At 46.2% G+C, this 21,181-nt stretch overlaps 1 protein-coding gene across 2 annotated transcripts in view; it reads right to left on the reverse strand.

Annotated features, from left to right (window-relative positions):
- Nucleotides 1-9: 9 nt before the first annotated feature.
- Nucleotides 10-21,181, reverse strand: part of LOC147185542 (1-phosphatidylinositol 4,5-bisphosphate phosphodiesterase beta-4-like) — a 30,434-nt gene continuing 9,262 nt past the window's right edge. The window contains exons 5-35 of one of the 2 annotated variants that reach the window (XM_086104427.1): nucleotides 20,564-20,636; nucleotides 13,224-13,322; nucleotides 12,611-12,691; nucleotides 12,319-12,378; nucleotides 11,016-11,159; nucleotides 9,979-10,058; nucleotides 9,848-9,901; nucleotides 9,691-9,772; nucleotides 9,438-9,538; nucleotides 8,898-8,955; nucleotides 8,304-8,412; nucleotides 7,759-7,969; nucleotides 7,599-7,692; nucleotides 7,429-7,508; nucleotides 7,167-7,251; nucleotides 7,002-7,092; nucleotides 6,820-6,915; nucleotides 6,535-6,683; nucleotides 6,370-6,465; nucleotides 6,140-6,284; nucleotides 5,719-5,803; nucleotides 5,056-5,180; nucleotides 4,376-4,427; nucleotides 3,889-3,991; nucleotides 3,487-3,651; nucleotides 2,014-2,218; nucleotides 1,063-1,151; nucleotides 823-979; nucleotides 682-731; nucleotides 555-620; nucleotides 10-474 (exon numbers count right to left, since the gene is read on the reverse strand). In XM_086104427.1, coding sequence (XP_085960553.1) covers nucleotides 235-474; nucleotides 555-620; nucleotides 682-731; nucleotides 823-979; nucleotides 1,063-1,151; nucleotides 2,014-2,218; nucleotides 3,487-3,651; nucleotides 3,889-3,991; nucleotides 4,376-4,427; nucleotides 5,056-5,180; nucleotides 5,719-5,803; nucleotides 6,140-6,284; nucleotides 6,370-6,465; nucleotides 6,535-6,683; nucleotides 6,820-6,915; nucleotides 7,002-7,092; nucleotides 7,167-7,251; nucleotides 7,429-7,508; nucleotides 7,599-7,692; nucleotides 7,759-7,969; nucleotides 8,304-8,412; nucleotides 8,898-8,955; nucleotides 9,438-9,538; nucleotides 9,691-9,772; nucleotides 9,848-9,901; nucleotides 9,979-10,058; nucleotides 11,016-11,159; nucleotides 12,319-12,378; nucleotides 12,611-12,691; nucleotides 13,224-13,307 — 3,237 coding nt within the window. In that variant the 5' untranslated portion in view covers nucleotides 13,308-13,322; nucleotides 20,564-20,636 and the 3' untranslated portion in view covers nucleotides 10-234. The remainder of the gene's footprint in view (nucleotides 475-554; nucleotides 621-681; nucleotides 732-822; nucleotides 980-1,062; nucleotides 1,152-2,013; nucleotides 2,219-3,486; nucleotides 3,652-3,888; nucleotides 3,992-4,375; nucleotides 4,428-5,055; nucleotides 5,181-5,718; nucleotides 5,804-6,139; nucleotides 6,285-6,369; nucleotides 6,466-6,534; nucleotides 6,684-6,819; nucleotides 6,916-7,001; nucleotides 7,093-7,166; nucleotides 7,252-7,428; nucleotides 7,509-7,598; nucleotides 7,693-7,758; nucleotides 7,970-8,303; nucleotides 8,413-8,897; nucleotides 8,956-9,437; nucleotides 9,539-9,690; nucleotides 9,773-9,847; nucleotides 9,902-9,978; nucleotides 10,059-11,015; nucleotides 11,160-12,318; nucleotides 12,379-12,610; nucleotides 12,692-13,223; nucleotides 13,323-20,563; nucleotides 20,637-21,181) is intronic. The other variant, XM_086104428.1, reaches the window with a different exon arrangement.

Consider the following 21,181-nt stretch of genomic DNA (forward strand, 5'->3'; position numbering starts at 1 on the left):
TAAGATGCAGGCTTTCAAATTAGTCGGCACAATCAATTATTCCCTGATGAGTGTCATGAAAAAAATTTTTTTTCCTCCTGAGGTTTGGTAAAATAAACAAAAAAAAACCCCCAATCAATTTGTTGATAAGATAAGATAAGATATCCTTTATTAGTCCCACACTGGGGAAATTTAAAGCCTCCAGCAGCAAGAATGTAGGCAGAAAGAAATTACACTGACTATCATTAGCATCGACTATTTGGGAAAATTGGAGCAAAAAAATAATTTGGAATGCAGCGTACGTCTTTGTTTTCTCTTTGTTGTGTATAAAAAATAAAAATAAAAAAAGAAAATTGGCGGAGCGCAGCAGCTGTTGTACCCTCGTTTTTTGATGGCTTTCTCCAGCAATTTCTCCAGCGTGCTCTTCTCCTTGTCGCGCGTTGACGCCATCTTGTCCACCTGCGTGCCGTGGGATTTCTGCGTCGCGTTTTGATCCTGTAAAGACCATTAAAAAAAAAAACACAAACATTCAGTTGCGATCAAAGGAGAAAGCATTGCAGGACTGCGTCGCTCACCTTCAAGTGCTTCTTTTTTAAGGCGCTGAGCTCCTTTTGTTGCTTTTTTATGAGTTTAATATACGTCTGCCGTGGGAGAGAATCACATGACTTCACAAATACCGTTAAAAGAAAAAAAAAAACGTACCTTCATTTGCTTCAAGTCGTCAATGCTGACATTAGGTACAAGCGCGTTACCTGCAACAGTGCGGGACAACATAAAATGACGCCGTGTGTGTTTTCAAAGAACGCACGTGTGTGTGTGTGTGTGTGTGTAAGGCCCACGTACCCTTCTTGATCTCCGCCGTGTTGTTCTGGGCAGCGTTGGAGGTCTGAGCGAGCTCGGAGCTGCTCTGCGGCGTCACGCTGGCCTTCACCGTATCCCCTTTGCCTTTTCCCTTTTTGTCATTCTTGGAACTTCCGTTCGGGACGTCGGCGATGTCGTTCTGAAAACGGGACGCGCGTGCAAGAGTCCGTTTTCACGACGGCGGGCGGCGGATCGTTTTTTTTCCCCGTGCGCGACGGTTACCGTGTCAATGCCGAGGGCTTTCATCTGGTCGGCTCTTTTCTCCGCGATGGTCAGAAACTTCTTCGGGTCGGACAGAGCGTCGACGATAGCTGCAAAATGGGATTGAAATCGGCAAAGGCTCAGCTTTGGAGAGCTCCGCCGAGGCTTACACGTTTGTCATATCGGCTCCCAACTTGAATTGACTTTTTGGAATCCAAAGGAAAATACATAAAATATTAGAGCCCCCCCCCCCCCCCCCCAAAAAGGAAAACAAATATCAATGTGAATAAAGCTGTACTACAAAAATACACGGGAGTTGGATACATCATTTAGTTTATTTTAGCTTCTATGATGCTGCAGCTGTTGTGAATGTGCTAAATAAATATGGTGTTATATCGTATGCATCCCGATAGAGAGAAGCATTTAAGTTGAATGAACATAAAGGTGTAATAGAGGTCAGGAAACTATAATATAAAACTATAATTATTTTAACTGTCATCAAACTGTAATGGAACTATCAAAAAAAAAAAAAAAAACGGGGGGGGGGGACTTCCCCAACCCTTCCCTTTATGATCCGCTACAAGCATCTGTGAAAACACAATAAGGGTTTGGCAGAAGTACAAAAAGAAAAGCAATCACTAAACAATGACACACAAAGTGATTCGAGCATCAGAACCCCCCCCCCCCCCCCCCCCCCCCCCCAGAAGGAGGAGGCGTGATGGAGCGCGGTCATTATTTCCCTGCTCCCCAACCCTTTGGCTTCCTTTAATGACAACTGCAAATGTCTTCTCATTTGCATGTTTAAAGCCTTTGTGGCAAACGCGTTGCCTCGCGCCGTCGTGACAACCGGCGGCACAGAGGGAAGGAAGTCAAACCAACAAAGTTCCCCCCGACGGCTTCTTATAAACCGAGCGGCGTGAAATCAACCCGCAAACAATTCGTGTGACACCGGTGGATTTTTGTTTGACTCACCCCCAAAGCCGTCGGGCACGTAGGTTTTGAGGATGATCTGGCAGAAGATGGTGGGCAACGAGAGGGGCTTGTTGCCTTCGTTCCGCAGCGAGATGTGACGGTAGCCGGCCTGCAGGCCGTCCAGCGGCAGGATGCGCTGGCCGATCAACTTGTTGTTGTCGTCGTACACGGCCAGGCGCAGCACCGCCAGATCCGGCAAGATCACCTGCGAGGAAATGCGAACAAGTCACCGAAAGGGCATTTTGCATTTCCCAAGGTTTCTTTATCGGCGTATTTTTCCCGATGAAGAGGATGTTGTGATGCTAACCATAAAACGGCAAACAGAATGTTGCAGCTTGCGATTGACGAGCACCATGTCAAAAAAAAAAAAAGCCACTGACATTCAATTCGAGCCATGCGGTGAGTCACCGCTGTGGTGAACTATTTATTTATTTTTAAATACGGACCTAAATTCATCCTGCCCCACAAAAAATGCTAATGAATTGATAAAAGCCACCAATCACCCGTATATATTTCTTGTGTTCCACCCGCAGCAAGCATGATCATCTGCGATCGCGAATCCTCACTCGAGATGAATGAACGGATACCAAGCGGGCCGTGGCGCCGCCCCGCCTGCTTTGTGACTCATCCCGCGAGTCTTGCTCGCTGCGCTCGCAAAGGCGTTTGTCGCTTCCCGCGCACGTGACAAAAGGGATCTTGCCGGCAGCCTGCGACGCCCCTCGCTGAGGGTGCTCAATGTGTGTGCGTGTGTACAGTAATTTGGTGTGTGTGTGTGTGTGGTTTTGCATGGGGCTGTGATTGATGGTGTGCGTTAAAGGGGAGCTGGAGTCACAGTCACGGCTGAGAGACTTCTCATTGTGCTGAGAGCAGCAATATTTCTCTGACGCTCTCACACACACGCATGTTCACAGCAACCTGTCACCGCCCTGCAGTGTCAACTATGCATTTATGACGTTTTTCATATATAATAAATAGTGCTGTCAGTTTAACATGTTATCGGCATTATTTTAAGACAATTTTAACTCAATAAATTTTTTTATCTCGAGATTAACGCGGCACCACGTCACGGATGCTACGTTGCTCTAAAATAATAAAATGTGCTCCAAGTTTGAATAACTGCAAGTGAAAAATGTTAATGTAAAATTGAAAGTCGAAATTGTTGTTTCAGTAAATATTTGCATTTTGCACAAAGAAAACGGATCCACGAGCCCATGATGATGAGAGCATTAAAATGGGAAAAATAGGAGAAAAAGAAATCAAAGGAAATTTAGAATAGATAAAAGTCTGCGATTAATTATGGGTAATTCTGAGTTAACTATGAAATTATACATTTGATTGCGATTAAATACTGTATTTTAATCGTTTGACAGCATTAATAATAAATTATTACAAGATTTTCATGAGCATATGCCTGGTCGATAACGGGTGACTTTTTCTTCTATGCACCGTAGAGGGAAATTCAATCAGGCGTACCTTCCGAAAAACGAACGGTTCCTCATTGTAGGCAGGATTGAGCCCGTTGTTCATCACCATGCGGGTGCGAAACTCTTTGCGTATGGTGTCGGTCGGCAGGCCGTACATGTCCACCTCCACGTAGGTGCCGATCTTCTTATCTGACAGGAACTGGCCCGAGAACACCTGCGTTGGGAAGGGCAAAGGAGTGTGTCCCATGTCGGCTGCGCTGGCATCGATAGATATGCAATATGGATTTTTGTACACATTAAGAAAGAGCATAAATTATTTTGCTTTCAGGTACATTTCTGATGCGAGCTCTTTCTTTGAATCTCATATGAGGATGCCGAATGTTGTGACCCGTGAGCGTAGACGTTGGAACGATGCAAAAAGCCACACATGAGATCACGTTTGCTGGCTAACCTGTACACTGCATGTGGCGGCGATGACGCCATCTACCGGCGTCTCTGAGAAGGGATCAAACATCCGGTCTGACCGCCGCATGAAGTCGGGCTTCAGCAGGTATCTGATGCGCACAAGAACGGGGACAAAGAAAATTGATGAAATCCTATTTTTCACTTTCACTGGATGTCTTTCTAAAAGATCCCAAGGGGATACCGTCATGTGCCCCCATGTCCCATTAGACATAACGGCTGTTTGGCAAAAGCCCCATGACCTCCTTGTATATTACACATATTACATTTCCAGCATTAGCAGTGAAGTCCGAGTCCTCGGGGTGAGTGGGGGCGGTGGTTCCGAGGAGGGGATAGACAGATGACATCCCCGAAAACCCACTTACAGGCCCCGGGGAGCACGAGGCGGCGGCTACAGTTGCCAACGGCAACCGCTAATGAGATGTGACAAGCTTTAAGTGATGAGAGAGAAAGAGAGAGGAAGGAGATGCTCTCACCCGCAGGAGCCGTTGTACTCAAACTTTCCCTGGTTCAGCTGCATGGCCAGATCTGAGGAGGAGGAGGAGGAGGGAAAACACACAGAAAAATCAAAAGCATAGCAAGGGCTTACAGTGCTCATCCTCTCGTGCCAATGCCTCTGGCCTCGCACATGGCCAGCTGCGGGAGACGCCATATGTTCAATGGTCCTTTAGCCTCGGGCGGCGGGGCAACAGCTGCTTTACAACAGGCTGGCGCCCGCGATAAGAGCATGGCGGCGAAGTGCAGTGTGGCAAAAGAGAGACCGCCGCTCGTCTTTTCTGTCCATTTTTGAAAGCGCTTTGCTCATTTGTGTTGCCAGGTACAGACAAAAAAAAAAAGTCAAACTTGAGGCATGGGGGCCAGATCTGGCCCGCTGCATCATTCTGTGGCCCTCCACAGCAAATTTATGTTTCTTGCTAAGTAACAAATATGCAAATTGTCTTCACTTTTAAAAACATTGATATATTGCAAGCATTTCTTTTTTTCTAGATCCTTTAAAAAATGTAGCATTAGATCAAACAATTTACTGACCAAGGCATATAACATTTTCCATGCTCATTACTTCCAATGGAACAAATTGCATAAAAAAACAACAACAACAAAAAATGTTAAACTGAGTGTGCACACTCAGGGGGCCCGGCGTGGCGTGATGAGGTACCTGGGGTCTGAAAGTTGAGCGAGACCATCTGGCAGCCGGCGTTCCAGAAGATCTGAGGCATGTAATTACTGGAGTCCACTCGGCCCCCTTTGGGGTAGATACGGCTCATCTGACGCTTGTTGTAGCTGCGCTCGGGCTCAGGAACATTCCGACAAAGACGCAGCATGTATGTGCACGGGTGCGTGTGTATGTGTGTGCGCATGGGTGCGCGCGTGCGCTTGTGCATCGCAGAACTATTTTTAGTGTGAACAGCTTGGGTCAAGCTGTCCCTTTGGAAGAAGACAGCGTTGTGCGGCAATATGTGAGGCCCAAGCAAACAAAGTTCACATTTTATCCAACAGCAAAAAGCATCACAAAAACCGACGGATTGTTTGATGACCCAAATTCACTTAATTTGTCCCCAAATTATGATTTACTGACAACATAATGTCCCTTTGCTTATCTATTCTATGCTAGTGACATAGAACAGAATACAGAAATGCTCTTTCACTAGATGGCAGAAGGTACAAACAACTTTTGTATCCACACGCTGCCACTCATACAATGAACCAATAGTTTACTCACAAATGGATGTGAAGGCAAAGCTAAGCGGACAAGCATTTTTTTTTTTTTTTTTGGGCTATGTAAAGGTTGGGAAACACTGTCCCAGAATCCAAAGGATACTTGACAAATTCGATGGCGTTGGTCTTCAAGTAGCCGAGGCCCACCGACTCGTTGAAAGACGACATGTTGTGGTGGATGTTTTTCTCTAAAGAGCAAAGTCACAAGGTCAATGTCAGTTTTCAAAAGAACAACTCAAATATGGTGGTTGCCCGATACAGCCGCGCGAATCCGCTTTACGACAATTTCCCGTTTTTATTCTCCTCTACACATCGAATAGAAGCCATTTTAATTCATATCCGTGCTGAACGGAACATTAGGAAGACAACCTTCAATGGAAGCTATTACTCAAATATCTCGTACTGTGCACCTACGTGAGTAAGTCCACTTGAATATAAAAAATAAAATAAAGATCTGCCATCAAACATTCTTTCATGCATAGAAAACAAGCACGATCCATTTTAAGAGATAAACACAAAGTCACCCTCAGCCACATCAAAATTCTGGAACTTGACGGGCTGCGCGTAGTTGACCATGGCGGAGAGGTACGGGTGGATGTTTGTGGTGGCGCCCACGTATGTGTACTGTGCGATCAGAGCCTCCTCCAAGTCCTCGGAGCCTTCGCCGCCCTGATGAAAAAAAACAAAAAACAAACACAAACTGGATCAGGCTCATGTGCTGCCGGTCCAGATGTGGGGGATGTCAAACATGAACCTTTTTGTTGTTGTCCGGGTCAGATGCTTCAGAGATATCTGTCGTGTCGGCTACTTCCGTAGCTTCGGAGATCTCGGTCGCCTCGTCTTCAGGCACCTGGATCGCAATGGGACGGTATGAAGCAACAGCGGTGGAGCTCGTCGGGTAAAAGTGGCTTCGTCTCACCTTTTTGATACTGTTGCTGCGCTCCTCGGCTTTTTTGGTGCTCACGGCGTTAGGTTGAGAGTCACTGTTGGCCTCTTTGTCACTGGCCGCTTCCGAAAGGCTGCTCGGTGCCTCTGAGGTCACGTCCTTATCTTCAGGCTCCTTTTCTCCTGCGCAGATCGTCATCATATGTTGAGTGCGGACGGACAAAAGCGGCAATTCGAGCGACAATCGTTTTTCATTTTGCGGCCATATTGTCATTAGAGCGCCCTCTGCCGTCGAATGAAATTGACATTGAAGTGCAACCGTTTTCCGCGTCGTCCTCGTTCTCCTCTCCCATGATGATGGCTGTGGTGTTGGTCTCTCCCGCCTCCATGTGCTTCTTGAAGGCCTCCAGTTGCTCTGGATAACGCGCAACAAAACACGTTAAAACCACCGAATGGCTCGGGAATAAAGATGAAGACACATTAGACAGACGGCGTACTTACTCTGCTCCACTTCCGGTTTCAAGCGTTTGTTTTTGATGAGGATTTTTCGTTTGAGGTCATTGGGCGAGGGTAAAGGACGGCCAGATTCGATCTGCAAAAATTGAACGGTCATACGGTGCAATTGTAGCGAGTAGCTGAAGTGATTCGGGAGGAAGGAGACGTTACCGGAAAGTTGTCCAGCGGCAGCCTCTGGAGAAAGTCACCAAAGATTTCCTCGCAATACTTGGCCATTTTGTACTGTTGCGGTTTACTGGACACACACATACGCAGATGTGCTACACACACAAAAAAAAAGACTCGAGGCTGTAATTGCTGAGAAAGGCGCATTGACAAAGTATTGAGCAAAGGCCGTGAACTGTGTATGTGACACATAGTGACAATTGTACGCCGCGTCAAAACACGACGTCCTCGCAACAGTGCAACATACCTGCAGTGGTTCTCAAAGGATAAAATAACAGGAAACTCTGAGGTGACAAAAGCTGTGTCCTTGATGGCTTGGATGACATCCTGCGTGGAATCACGGCAAATGTAGTAACCAACTTTATCCACAAGACGGTGCCACCACCCCATGCAAAAATGTTCCCGAAAGCCGATCACCTTGAACAGGATGTCGGTGCACATGGCCTTGCCGTGAGTGATGATGGGCTCCTGGTCCTCTCCTTTGCCGTCCCAGCAATCCAGCTCAACACATCTGAAGCCCACAATCAACATCTGCATACCGAGCCGCTCATGTGGATTCACGTGCTGAATAAATTACCTGCATCCTGAGAGCAGGGCCTGGCGATACATCTCCACTGACGACTTGCCGCCAAACTGTCGGCCTGTCAGGTAGGAGTTGTGGGACGAGCTGATGAAATAGTGGGCCAGTGGCTGGTCCATGTCCTGGTACAGCTCCAGGCGGTCCAGGAACACCGGCGCGTTCTCGTCCGACATCAGGTAGCGGCAGAAACCATCGCTGGACATGTGGCCTGGACAGGATTGAAATGGATGACATTTCATCAACTCGATTGATTGATTGGTACAAATGTCATAATTACGTTTGTAAGTTGCTTGTGCAATCATGGGAATAATTTCACACGGTTGTGGTGTACCACTACACCGTCACAATAATAAAATATACTTTAAAAAATTTAACGTCTTAATTTGAATAGAAATTTTGATTAAAAAAATAACTAATTATCTGAGCCGTTCTTGCCAACAATATGGCACAACTAGTTGTAGTTTCTTTTGACCACTGACAGATGGCAGCAGAGGCCGACAGAACTCTTGCTTCCGGTTTCATCCCTTCTCCTCCTTTCTCACCTTTCTTCTTTAGCTCTTCATCCCGTTCATATTTCTCAATGATCTGTGTGGCTCTCTTGGGATCGTAGAACGGGAAGAGGATCTCGTTGAGCCGGGGGTCCCGCTGATTCTGGGGAGCAAGCGTAAAAAATGAGAAAAGGAAACGCTTGAACGAAGAAAAAAAAAGTTGCACGTCAGGGATGATAACTCAAACGTGACGCCAAATCACAAATAGATGCTCTCTTGTATCACGTGGGATGCAGTGGACACAGAAACACAACACAACCAGCGGGAAGCAACAGGATGGAAACGTCTACCCTCCCGTTGCCGTGGCAACACCCATCAGACACTGGCTTAGGCTGAAGCAGGAGGGAGTGAGGACGGTGAGGGGCTGGGGGCGGGGGGGGGGGGTGAGGGGGCTGAGGGATGGCATGCAGAGTTGGCGTTGGAAGAAGTCGCCCTTGGAATTGAAATAGTCTCCTTAATGGAGTCCTATTGGAGACACCGAGGGTGGTGAAGGCAAGGCAAACACACGGGCGCTCACACAAACGCGCCAACTATCTCAGACAGACACACCCACGCGGAGAGAGAAAAAGAAACAAATAAAGCGCTTACTTCATTGAGAAAGCTGACTAACTGGTCTACTGTTAAATAATCACTTTTGCTTCCATTGCTGTAAAGGAATCGATTAGAAGAGAGAAAACAAACAAAAAAAAATGTTAGGCCTCTGGAAATGGTCAGTCGTTCACGCAGCAGGCAGTCCATTCACATGATTCGGAACAACAAGCTCTTCTGGGTTTTTTTATTTTTTTTCTTTGCGGGGACTCCACGTCCCCGGCGAAAATTTCGTTAGGTCGAAGATCATTAATGCTTTGAGAACTGGAGAAGTGGGTTAGAGGCTTTCGTTAGTGCGGCAGGCGCAGCGACAATGTTTGTCACAATTATTCGCAAGAGGATGCAGCGGTCAGCTAACGGCGATTCTCGTTTGGCGAAGCTAACGTGAATCCGACGCAGCGCAAGGGCACTACGTTTTGTGTTCATTAAAAAAAAGTCAGCTGCAGTGGAACCTCCGAAGTCAACTTGTCTGTCGAGATTTGTCCACAAATACACAAAATGCGGTCCAAAATCTTAAAAAGAAGGAAGACCGATTCGCACATCTTCTTGAAGAGGTCCTCGAGGTCCGTGCGAGGGCAGATCTTCTGCGTGAGCGCGTAGAAAAGGTCAAAGGTGAACACCGAGGGTTCGATCTCGTCATTCTGTGGGCGAAATGAAAACAAATATTTCGTCATCCATTTAACTTATTCAGTACCAGCCAATTCTGGACCAAGTCTGTAAAGACGTTTAAAAACGTCTTTGGGAGTGAATGAGCTAAGCTTCAGCTTGCATGTTGCCGCATGAGAGAGCCCACCTTGCCGCTGGGAAGGCCCAAATCTTTCAGAGCCTGGAAGATGCCCTTCTCCGTCTTGCCTGACGCAAACGTCCGTGTAATCCTTGAGTTGGAGGGGGAAAAAAAAGAGTGAGTGGCATAAAAATGAGTCCCGGCCTCCGTGCCAATTGGCTCTTACCCTCTCACGGGAATCTTGCCGTTAACATTGGTCAGGACGCACATTTTCATCCAGCTGAGACAAGGGCACACGGACGTTTGAAACAATTTAGTCGACGACCTGTACGCCGGTCGGCTGCCGGTTGCACTCACTGCTTCTTTAGGCAAGTCATCGGACACACGTTGTTGGCCTTGAAGTTGTGAATCACCGACCTCAACCCCGCCGTCCATTTCTGGACACACAAAACGGCAGCGAGCAGCGTATTAGGGAACTGGCGTCGGCAAAACAAAGGACGTTTAACATGACAGCAAGCAGAATATCATGCTAAGCCCATAGCCACCAACCTCAGAGCCCAACCGATCTCTTGAGCCACACCCGACGATGCTACAGGCAAGTTTGAACCTTCCAATTAAATTCATTCAAGTTATGATAAGATGTCACACTTTATGAATTGGAGATGTACGGAAGTTGAGTGGGAGATTGCTGTGCGCCTACAGCTCTCTACCGCATGCCTGACATCGAGATCAAGCCATTAAGCAAGATGACACTAGCGCTTTATGGTGTGTGTGTGTGTGTGTGTGTGTGCGCACACACGCGCATGTGTGTTGATGTAAATAACTCTATCACGTCTTGAGGTCTGCTACAACGGGCCACGTGCATGCCGGAAGGTGCTGATGGTGTCTTGGTGAGTGTGTGTGAAAGCGTAAACCTGTGGGCAAACACGGTGCGCGTGTGCATGTGTGTGTGTTGATGAATAAATATCGGGTCACCCCGTGGCGGCAAACACTGCAGAGCGTAAACATCCTCGATAAACCACACACGGCCTCTTTTATGGCTGGAATTGAGCGTTTCTAGGCAATTTGATGACTTTTGTGACTTTTCAAGATTTAAAAAAAAATCATTTTTATTCAAATGACAGAAAGCTGTAGATGATTTTAGCAATTAACATCAATGTGATGTCAAATTAGCTCGCTTGGCTGAGAATTCTTGCTATCGTCGCGATGCTAAAATCAACTTTTGTCTGTTTGCAAGTTGCGTGAGATATAGCAGCAAGCAGCTGTCTTGCATACGGAAGCAAAATTTTAAGTGAGTTTAGCTGACTTTTATCAACTATTTGCACGTTGCAGTTGGGATGCCTAAAACGAGAAATAGCGGCTCGAAAACAAGCTTGGTTCTGTAACAAACTCACCCTGGCCATGTCTGGGTTCTCCGCCACCATGAACATGAAGCTGAGGTTAACCAAGTCGGCGCCGCTGCAAATGCAGATGATGCAGCCCTCCAAATCCGCCTCCGTCTTGCCCGTGGCCTCGAACGACGACAGGATCTTTGGGTCCTGGCATGGGAACGAAGAACCATTTCGTAAGTAAGATGGTATCAAAATCAGGCGGATAGCTCCTAATTTTTCATTATTTTTTCACGACTGAAAAATTGACTCGAGTATAGCAACAAGGTGTTTGTGCTTTGTTACTTCCCACCACTGCAAAACACGCCCAATCACGTGCTCGATATGAAATTGTGTTCAAGTGTGTGCGTGCGTGTGTGTTAAGGGTGAAAGCAAGGCACCTAGCAACAGGCAGAGCGAGGCCAGCATATTTGCAAACTAAGTGCCATTCGTCTCCCGTGTGGCTCATTGCATTATGTGTGCTTGTGTAAGTAATAACGTTAGCCTCGCAGGAGAAGCCCTCTCATCGCCGCTGTGTGTGTGTGTGTGTGTGTGTGTGTGTGTGTGTGTGTGTGTGTGTGTGTGAGCGTTGTGTGTGCACGTCTCACACAGCACAGCAACAAGAGCAGCCAATATCTGGCCACAGCATCTTGATAGGTGGCCTTACATGCACGTACGCACGCACGCATGCATGCCCCCCCCCCCACACACACACCACTTAGGGATAAAACAAGCGCACGTCTGCTGAATGTCAACAGTGCAGAGCGAGCTGCTAATGGCCACGTAAGCCACCTCACACCTGTGTCGTGCAGGTGGGCAACTTGATAGCTTGCTTCTTAATTCTACGTTATGGGGGCCGTCTGTCACACTTGCACACACTGTTATTGATATTTAACTCATTCACTCCCAAAGACGTTTTTAAACGTCATTTCAGACTTGGTCCAGAATTGGCTAGAACTGAATTAGTTAATATGTACACCACACACTTATCTCTCCTTTAGTTTGTCCTACATTTGCACCTCTATCTTCCTCCATATGATCAAAAATAAAGAAAGCAAGCTGGCTTCCAACATGACAAATTGCCAGACTTTTACGAGCGGATGTCTATTTCGACCTCGCTCTCATATCGTGGGCATAATGAATCCTGTGAGAGGAACAGTGTCTTCTCAGTGTCAGCTTTTGACCCGAATGTGCAAACTCCTTAACCCGGGGTGCATCAAAAAAAAAACAAAAAAAACGCAGCTCTCGACATAAATACTATCCGTGTGCGGCTTTTTTATGACTGTGGGAGGGGGGCTTTGGTGGTGCGCGCGCGCGCGCTTTTTCTCACCCTGGGGACGGCGCCGACACGGATACTGTTGATGAGGGAGCACTCCAGCACCTGGCCCTCCTGCGGGGGTAGACGAGGTAACGACGAGGAAAGGTAATGACAATTAATGAGCAAGGAACCAGACATGCGTTTGTCTTAAATATTCATCCGACAGGAGCGATGCGACTGAGGGTCGCGTTAACCCGAGCGCAGCTGACACCTCCAGCAAAATGAGACTCTTATCAAAGCTACATAAAAGCTCAAGAAGAACTTCATTTGTGGGTTTTACATCGATGCTCGCCGTAGTTAGTACCTTTCCTTCGCTTTTCCAGGTGATGAAGAAGCCATACTCGTCCACTTTAACCTGACAATTGGGTTCAAAGATGTACGGGTCCTGAACAGAGGCAAAATAGTTCATTCATCAATCCATCAGTGGATATTTGGACGCGTTCTCTCCCTATGGTGTAGATGTTCACCTATTGCGGGTGGGCCTGGAACCCGACTGTCAAAAAGTATATAAACAGGTTGCTGACGGGCTCACACATCATAACAAACATTAACTCTCGAAAGCATCAGTCACTCAGCGGGGTGTCGCTTGTGGGAGAAAAGAAAAAACAAAATCCATGCTGTTTAGCATATTTGCTTGAGTGTGTGCGCGTGGGTGGGGGTGGAATTGGCGAAGGCGATTTAAAATCAAGACAAGAAGATCGCCTGCAGGCTTTCTAGTTTCCGAAATGCCGACCGTTTATTCACTCAAATTCACACGTAAAAATACAAACAACGGACTTGCGGCTTGTCAGCGAGATGTCGGGTTCACCTTTGATCTGAACATTAAATTGATGTGCAAGATAAAACAATACTCCAAAAATTGCACAGGCAAAATACCCGTAGAAAACCGCAGATTTTTATTTTTATTTTTTTGGTACCTCATCAAACCTGTCGAATGGGGCCCCCTCCTGCATGAACTCGGGCACGTGCTTCTGCCAGTTGAACTCGTACGACTTTGTCATGGCTGCTCACCTGACCTGCGACACAGGGGAGTCACACAAGTCGGACAATTAGTTGAACATCTGCAAAATACAGTTGGCGAAGGAGACAGAAACATCATTCCACTTCTTTTTGGGTGGACTGCAGCGGGCTTCAAGGGGTGGGAAAACCGAATATTCGAGAACAAAACGCCGTGTCACAAACTGTGACTCCAATCTTGATCGCGCTGACAGCTCTCGTTTATCTTCATTCCCCGGCTTTTATCGTTTAAAAAAACTGCCTAACCTTGTTAATGCCCTTTTCCCCATTCCAGCCTGACGCAATATCGCAGCTCTCGCTGTGAAATGCGGCGCGATTAACAGCCTGGAACATTTATTGACTCGATTTGAGCGGTGTATATCTTTATTTTTATGACTATTTCAAAATGGAGACACTCTTGCAAGGGGTGGGGGGGGGGGGGGGTCGGTTTCGGCTCCCGCGGTCAAACATGAAAAATCCCTACTCAATACCGAATAGATGGTGTGCGGAGAGGTTTCATGCTAAAAACCAAACATTTTGCTCCCGGGGATGATTGTTTACGGGTGAGATAGCAAGTAAAACCATACAAATACTTTGCTTTATTATTATTTTTTAAACTATATCTTTTTTTTACAGAAATATCTGTACTTCTACTCAAGTACAGACTGTACGTCACCAGAGAGAGAGGTCAGTAAGAAGGGCACATGCGGGGAAAATAAGCACAGACAAGTGACGAGAGGCGAGATGCCACAAAAAAAAAAGTGGCTGGCGATCAGTCGGGGGGGGGGGGGGGGTGAGACGGGTGAGGCAAACCGCTGTATGTGACAGAGAGTAGAAAGAGGCCAATGGGAGGGGGGGTCTTGATGTGGGCGATGAACACTGGCATGTGCCAAGAGCAGATGAAGCATCTTTTGATGTCAAGATACGACTTAACTCACTCCCTGCCGTGGACCTTTTTCTGTTGGCCACCTGGAAGACAATCATTTCACCGACCATTGACGTCTAATATTTGTCGTTTGTAATGTCATGGTAACGACGAACAGATCCCCTGTCGACGATGTCGTTGCATCGCTTTGGATTCGAGGTCAACAAAGCCTTTATTCGAATGCGACATGAAAAACAAGCCCATTTCGCTCCGGATTGAAAGCCTGTTTGTTTACCAACTCGTATTTCCTTCCCGTTTGCTTGTTTTGCATCACGGTTCCACAGCGCGCTTGGCAAGTTCATCGCGCCCGTCAACGGCAAAATAAAACAAAATGGGCCGGGTCCATCTAACCCGGCGCTCTACCATCTGTGGCATCCTACCAGGAGACCGTGAGAACAGATGAACGAGGTGTGTCGAGAGAGGGGGGGAGATGAAAACAGAGATGCTCACTTCCTCTGCTGATTAATGACCAAGACCGGGCAGGGAGTCAGTACTGGAACCCAGAAAAACAACTTCATGTCAGTGCACTTGGCCAAAAGCATGGATTAGCATAATATGATGAAAAATGAAAGTGCTCAGATAGTATATTATTGGACTTTTAGGGTTATAAGCCTTAACAGTCAGGTTCCAGTACCGGTACAACCATTAGCTCGACGAGGTCCATTATTAAACACCTTAACTCATTCGATACCAGCCAATTCTGGACCAAGTCTGAAAAGACGTTTAAAAACGTCTTTGGGAGTGAATGAGTTAATGGATAGAAATTTGAATTTGTTTAGAATTCTTTTTTTTTTTAATCGCATGTATACTATGAATCCCTTCACAGTGTGATCATTTAATCATTCAAAAAAAAATCTATATAACAGTATATTTATGAACACGGGAAAGCCCTCAAAATGGCATTTTATTCCGTAGTAAATCCAGTTGTGTTTTACACAGCTAGAGGAAGTATTCCGCAATTGAACAGATGGTCTTTAACATCTGATTAAATCTGACGAATAATCCCAAATCAGATTGTAGCTGGATCCTAATTTAGTCTAATTGGGTTGCGCCGTCCTGTCGGGGTTGTGCTAGGCTAGATCTCCACAGAATGCGTTAGGTAATATTTTCCCTGAGAGATGATGCATGTCCAAGAACAGCTTTGGGTTGCGGTCGTACCGCGCAGGTGAGAGACTGAGGCGGGAGCGAGTAAGGTCCGAGCACCGCCTGTCCAAAACCCTGACAAGGAGATAATTACAAAAGATAGAGAACACCCAGCGGTCCCACACCTCATAAACCAAAATGAGGCTACATCCGTCAGGCAGTGTAAAGGTTGCGAGAGGACGGGTTCAATTCGCCTTAGGTGCTCAGGACGAGTGGCATTAAGACTTGACGGTTTCATTTCTCTTTATTTTATTTTATTTTATTGATTCTCTACAGCCAAATGGAACCGATTGTTGAAAAACGGTGTCCCGAACCAACAGAGGCAAAATAAGAGTACCTTATTTGGCCACGACCAGCAGATGCGCTATTAAATTGGTCTCGACCAGTTTGCGGTCGAAGGAACAACATGAGATGAGCTCCTTTTGCTGGAAGATATTTGCCCTATTTGTAAAAACAAACAAAACATGACCCAAAAAAAAGGGTTAGGGTTACACATACACATGAGTGAGTGACATGTCATATGAAATGCTCTTTGTGTCAGATTTCATGTTTGGCTTGACTGCGCAGCGCATATCATCCATACGGGTCCGACATTTACACAGGGGGAAAAGGTCTTTAATCCAATAAGAGATTTTACAACTGCAATATGGCCCGTGTTCTCTGAGCAAACAGCAAATATGACAGTGGAAGCAAGGCAGCCATCTTTTTCCTGGCTCATGAGTCAGTCAACAGCAGGATGAAGGCACAGCAAAGCAAACACGGAGTCGCCCCGAACAAGGATGGAGATCCTTCCCTGGCCCTGTGACACGAGGGTTGGTACCAAAAGTGATGCAGTCTGCACATTGCACAATGTTTGTTCAATAAAGCAATTGAAAGCGCCAGCCGGCAGCTGGTGTCTTTCCTTGACCGGTCCATTAAAATATGTTCTAACTAGGGGTGGTAAGATATATTAAATTAGCTAACGATGATTGTATTATTCTGGGTGGGCAGACGTGCTGTTGCGTAAGCCGGTTCTGCTTGGTAATAGACGCACTGCACTTTATCTTTGTGTGAAATGACTCCAAACTTTGGACATTCAATGTCTTGTATGAAGAAATATTCATTTTGACATCCCATGCATTACATGCTGTTAATACTTTAGAATTACAACTCATGCAATTCCTGCTAGACCCGATCTGCTTTTTTCCCTGCCTTGCATTACCGCCGCCATATATTTTGGGGATGTTTCAAACAGATCAATTTGACCCACAACATAAGAGGTTAAAAGCTCCCTTTTCTAAACATCACATTCGTTCGAGAGATTTTTAAGTACAAAGGCATTAAGATCTTACCGTGTTTGTAAAAAAAACCCTAATCCGCATTTCATGTCAACCTAAATCAGACTTTAAAACTGTTTCAAGGAAGATTGCCGTGACCCAAGCGAGGCCTCCCCAATGTTTCTTTTTGCCTTTTATAGTTCACCGTCACTCACGGGTCCCCGGGTTACGTCATTCATTTGCTGTTCCAAAGAGTACCAACGTGACGAGTTCCAATGTTGCCTCAACTATCAATCATTCATTGGCTTAGCCATATTCAAACATAGCCGTGGGGGCTAATATCCATTACTAATTCCCACTGGAAGATGTCAATTAGTTGATAAAATACATCCATACAAACACACAAGACCAGGCATGGCCTAAAGAGCTCTAATATAGACCTTACTATCCGCACGCTGCCAAATTGAGCTATCCAAAGAATTTAACACATGGCTTAATGGACGGAGCGTCTCCCTAATAAATGAAGCTTTTACTGAATAGAGGATACTAAACTGAATGTGTGTGTGTGTGTGTGTGCGTCTGCTGAGCTGAGGGCAATAACATCAGTGAAAGAACGCTTTTGAGGAGGTGGCGGGTTGAATGGGTTGAACGGGCGGTTAAATAAGGTCTGTCCTCGGGTTATTTGGGAGCACGTTGAATGGAAGCAAGCGTGGGAGTGGAAGACGAGTTCAATGACATGCATTTCATCAATATATTCGCAACTACTGTTGGGATTGATGGATGCTGACCGAGGACAAAAACAGGAACACAACAGAATAGGCGGAAAAAAAAAAAAAGCTAAATCGAGTCAAAATTCTCACAACGTGGACAGAGTGCATTTGGCTCCAAAATGCATGTCGTTTCAGGCTGCGCTGGCACACGGCGAACACACACACACACACACACACACACACACACACACACACACACACACACACACACACACACACACACACACACACACACACACACACACACACACAGATGGCCTAATATTCATACAATAATCTTTCCTGCTAGCATGTGAGGACACCACAATCTAAATGGACAGACAGGCTTAAATCTAATCTGAGCACGGATGCGTTTGTGCCTGACTTGGAGGTGACAAAAGGTGCCACAGGCGAGGACAACCAGCCAGCGTTGGAATTCTTTGGACAGAATACGTTAGATAACAAGGCTTTGGCTTCCAGAGTGAAAACATCAAATTATACCCAAATTACCGTGTTACATCACGCGCTGTCCACCGCTGTAAGAGACTGTGTGTGTGTGTCTCCGATGGTCTCGGTGATAGCAGATTAGGAGGTCAAAGTTTGCCCAACTACACATAACTTGAGGAGGGATCTCCTGAAGCGCATTTGCCCAAACATGGTCAGAAATATTCAAAGTACAAACTAAGGACACCCCTCCCCCAAAACACACACACACACACACACACACACACACACACACACACACACACACACACACACACACACACACACACTAACCAAAGTGTACAGTGGTGTCTGAGACGCTTGCGATTTTAATGGAAAATGATTTCAACTTTCCACAAGGTCAACTTTCAGGCCCTCATGACTTAACATACCGGTACATAATTGGGGGCTCTGTCTTCAAAGAAACATTTAAAAAATGAGCTTTTTAATGTCTTGCAAAGCAATAGATTGGTCTCTGGGGTGCCAACTTGACAGTCAAGTGCAGGGGTGGGCAATTATTTTTTGCATAGGGCCACATGAGAACCAGAAAATATTATGGAGGGCCAGATCAAAAGGCTGAACTAAATTTGACAATTTTAATTGGATTTCTTTATTTAAAAAGCTGTATTTTGCATTTTTTGGCACGTTTTTCAGACTTTAAGAGTACATTATTCCGTCGTATGGAACGGGATTTGCTTGACTTGGCGCTACTGCGGGCTTCCGTATCGTCTCCCCCTTCCTCCCTATGCTCTGCAACTTCAAGTAACTGTGCCACCTGGCGTTGAAATGCCTGTCATTACAAGTCCAAATGAAATGAATGCAGTCGTTGACATCGAACCTTAATTGTGTACCAACCTTCGGCGGGCCGGATTAAAAAGACCAACGGGCCGCATTTGGCCCGCGGGCCGTAGTTTGCCCACATCTGGTCAAGTGTATAATTAAGCAAACAAGTGAAAAAAAAAAAGAAAGAAGATCTGACTATTTCTGATAGAGGGTCTGTAAGAGAGCCATGCACCCGTTATTAACCAGTGGAGTAAAATGACCTTTTACGTTTAGCATTGCTACTGCTAACCCAAACGGCCATCACCCCCCCCCCCCCCCCCCCCCCCCCACAATGCGATGCGGTTGATTACTGTATGAGAAAAGGCTAAGACGTTGCAGTGACTTTCGAAGTGTCATTGGACCGTATTTATTCTTAACAACACAGAAATTAAAAACCAGTTTCGCATGACTACATTCTGCAGCTGGTTGAATTAAGGGAAAAATGATCTGGGTTTTCGAACGTTTGAGTTTGCGAACAAGGTCATGGAATGAAATAAATGTGTCAACTGAGGCTCCAGTGCACAAACATTTTCCATTCTGTGACCACTTTAATACCATGAACTATAAACGACAATGCATTCCACCTGGTCGCAGTACAGTAATGTTAAATCTGAAATGTGAGCCAATGATGCGACTGCTATCCACAACATGACCCCAACGAGGGGAAACTCGCTATAAACACGCTTGTGAGTTAGAGACAGCGAAGGGGAAGACAGGAGGGGGGAGGAAGATGAGCTGGACAAAAATAAGGGATTTCTCCCATTGCCCAAATAAGTATGAATTGATAGAGAATGTGCGCATCCCTGCTTGGCTCGGGGCTGAGGAAAATAGAACATGTCCATATAGAGAGAAGGTGGAGGAGGAGCAGCTCCAAGGTCCAGGGGTCACATGCTTCCCCCCGTAATGTGAGTCTTGCGCTGGGCTCAACCTACTGTGAGAGGTCCCGAGGCCAACTTAGAAGGAATCATTCCAACTATCGCCGACACTTGAGTCACACCTTGAAAGTTGACTCTCATTCTGGCAGCTCACTCTAAAAGGATGCGACTTGGGCAACTGGCAGGTTGCGTGAGCCGCAAGGGACAGACTTGCTCTGGACCGAGCAGCTAAGAAGCTTAATATGGACCAAAATGTTGTGGGGGAATAAATTCAAGCGAATAAATTCAAGGCCACAATTCAGGCGCACCTCCGTAATTGTAGAAATATAAATAAAGGCGGCCTTTGAGTATGAAAGCGACTATCTCATAGAAATCCTCCTTTTGTAACAAGTGTTTCTCAGGCAGACAGCGAGATGAGCTGGAGGAGGAAAACCTGCCTGACAAACAAACACTCCACATATGTTGCTCATCTCTGACACAACTGGTCGCTATAGCAACCCGGTGGCCAGTCATGGCCTTCAGTTCGCCTGCTTATAGCGGCGACATCATGCAGATGTCACCACACACACACACACAACTCAATAACAAGTACACAGACAAACATTCCAGCCTGTGATCTGCACCCCAGTGTGTATTTATACTGACAGGGACGGATAGGGGGGGGGGGGGGGGGGGGGCTCACAAGGCCACCGGGCCTGAGCGTTCCCTTGGGCCTTGACACAAATTGCTTGACCCATCATTAGACACACATACTAAGTTATGTTTCCATCCCCACCCGTGGAGTAAACACTTCTCGTGTTTGTGCTGCTTAGCGAAAGTAGTCGATTTGAATGATTGCCTTTAACGACCCCAGTATGATGCCCAGGACTTGATTCGAACTGTTTCATTGCTGCATTTTATTCACGATTGGAGAGAGGGCTGTGGGGGGAGGCCGATTTTTAATTTGTACACAACTTTGCAGATCACTTGCATTTCAAAAGTGACCAAACGTTTTCTTGATGTACTTACTGAGCAGGGTGGGGCGGCAAAATGAGGGGCGGTATGGGGGAGGGTAAACAGCAAAGGCCAGCACTAGACCACTCTGAAAGCAGAAAAAATAATAAAAGGGGGTCATGAAGACAGCCAGAAGAAAATTAAATCTTTCTTGAGTGTAATCACGCTGCTGACTTCAGTCTCATGGTGTACACTTACAGTAATAATAAGGGCGCCTAGAGGGGGTTTCATGGGCACATGCGCATGCGTGCGCACACACACACCCGAGGTACAATGGTGATTACTGTTTACAAAGGATCGTTCCTTCTCTGCGTTAGTTTGCTTTGCGACATTACAAAAAGTACCAATTACTGTAAATGTATTTAAAGAAGACGGCATCTTCAATCGCCTTTGAGGAGATAAAGCGCTCAATAATTCCATGGCTTTTCCCAAGCAGGACAGGAAGTGCTTGTGGCTGCGCGGTTGCTTGGTACAAAGATAAACGGATAAATGCAGGCAGCGCAGGGCACACCACCAGAAGCAAAATGCCATTTCCATTCATTTCAATGGGGAATACTGATTTTTGATTGCATTTTTTTTTTTTTTTTTTTTTAGTTAGGTGAGCAGTTGGGAAACGAATGGAACCGATATAGA

This window comes from Hippocampus guttulatus, chromosome 23 (genome assembly GCF_054856545.1).
Source record: "Hippocampus guttulatus isolate MCC_2025c chromosome 23, RoL_Hgut_1.0, whole genome shotgun sequence".
NCBI lineage: Eukaryota > Metazoa > Chordata > Actinopteri > Syngnathiformes > Syngnathidae > Hippocampus > Hippocampus guttulatus.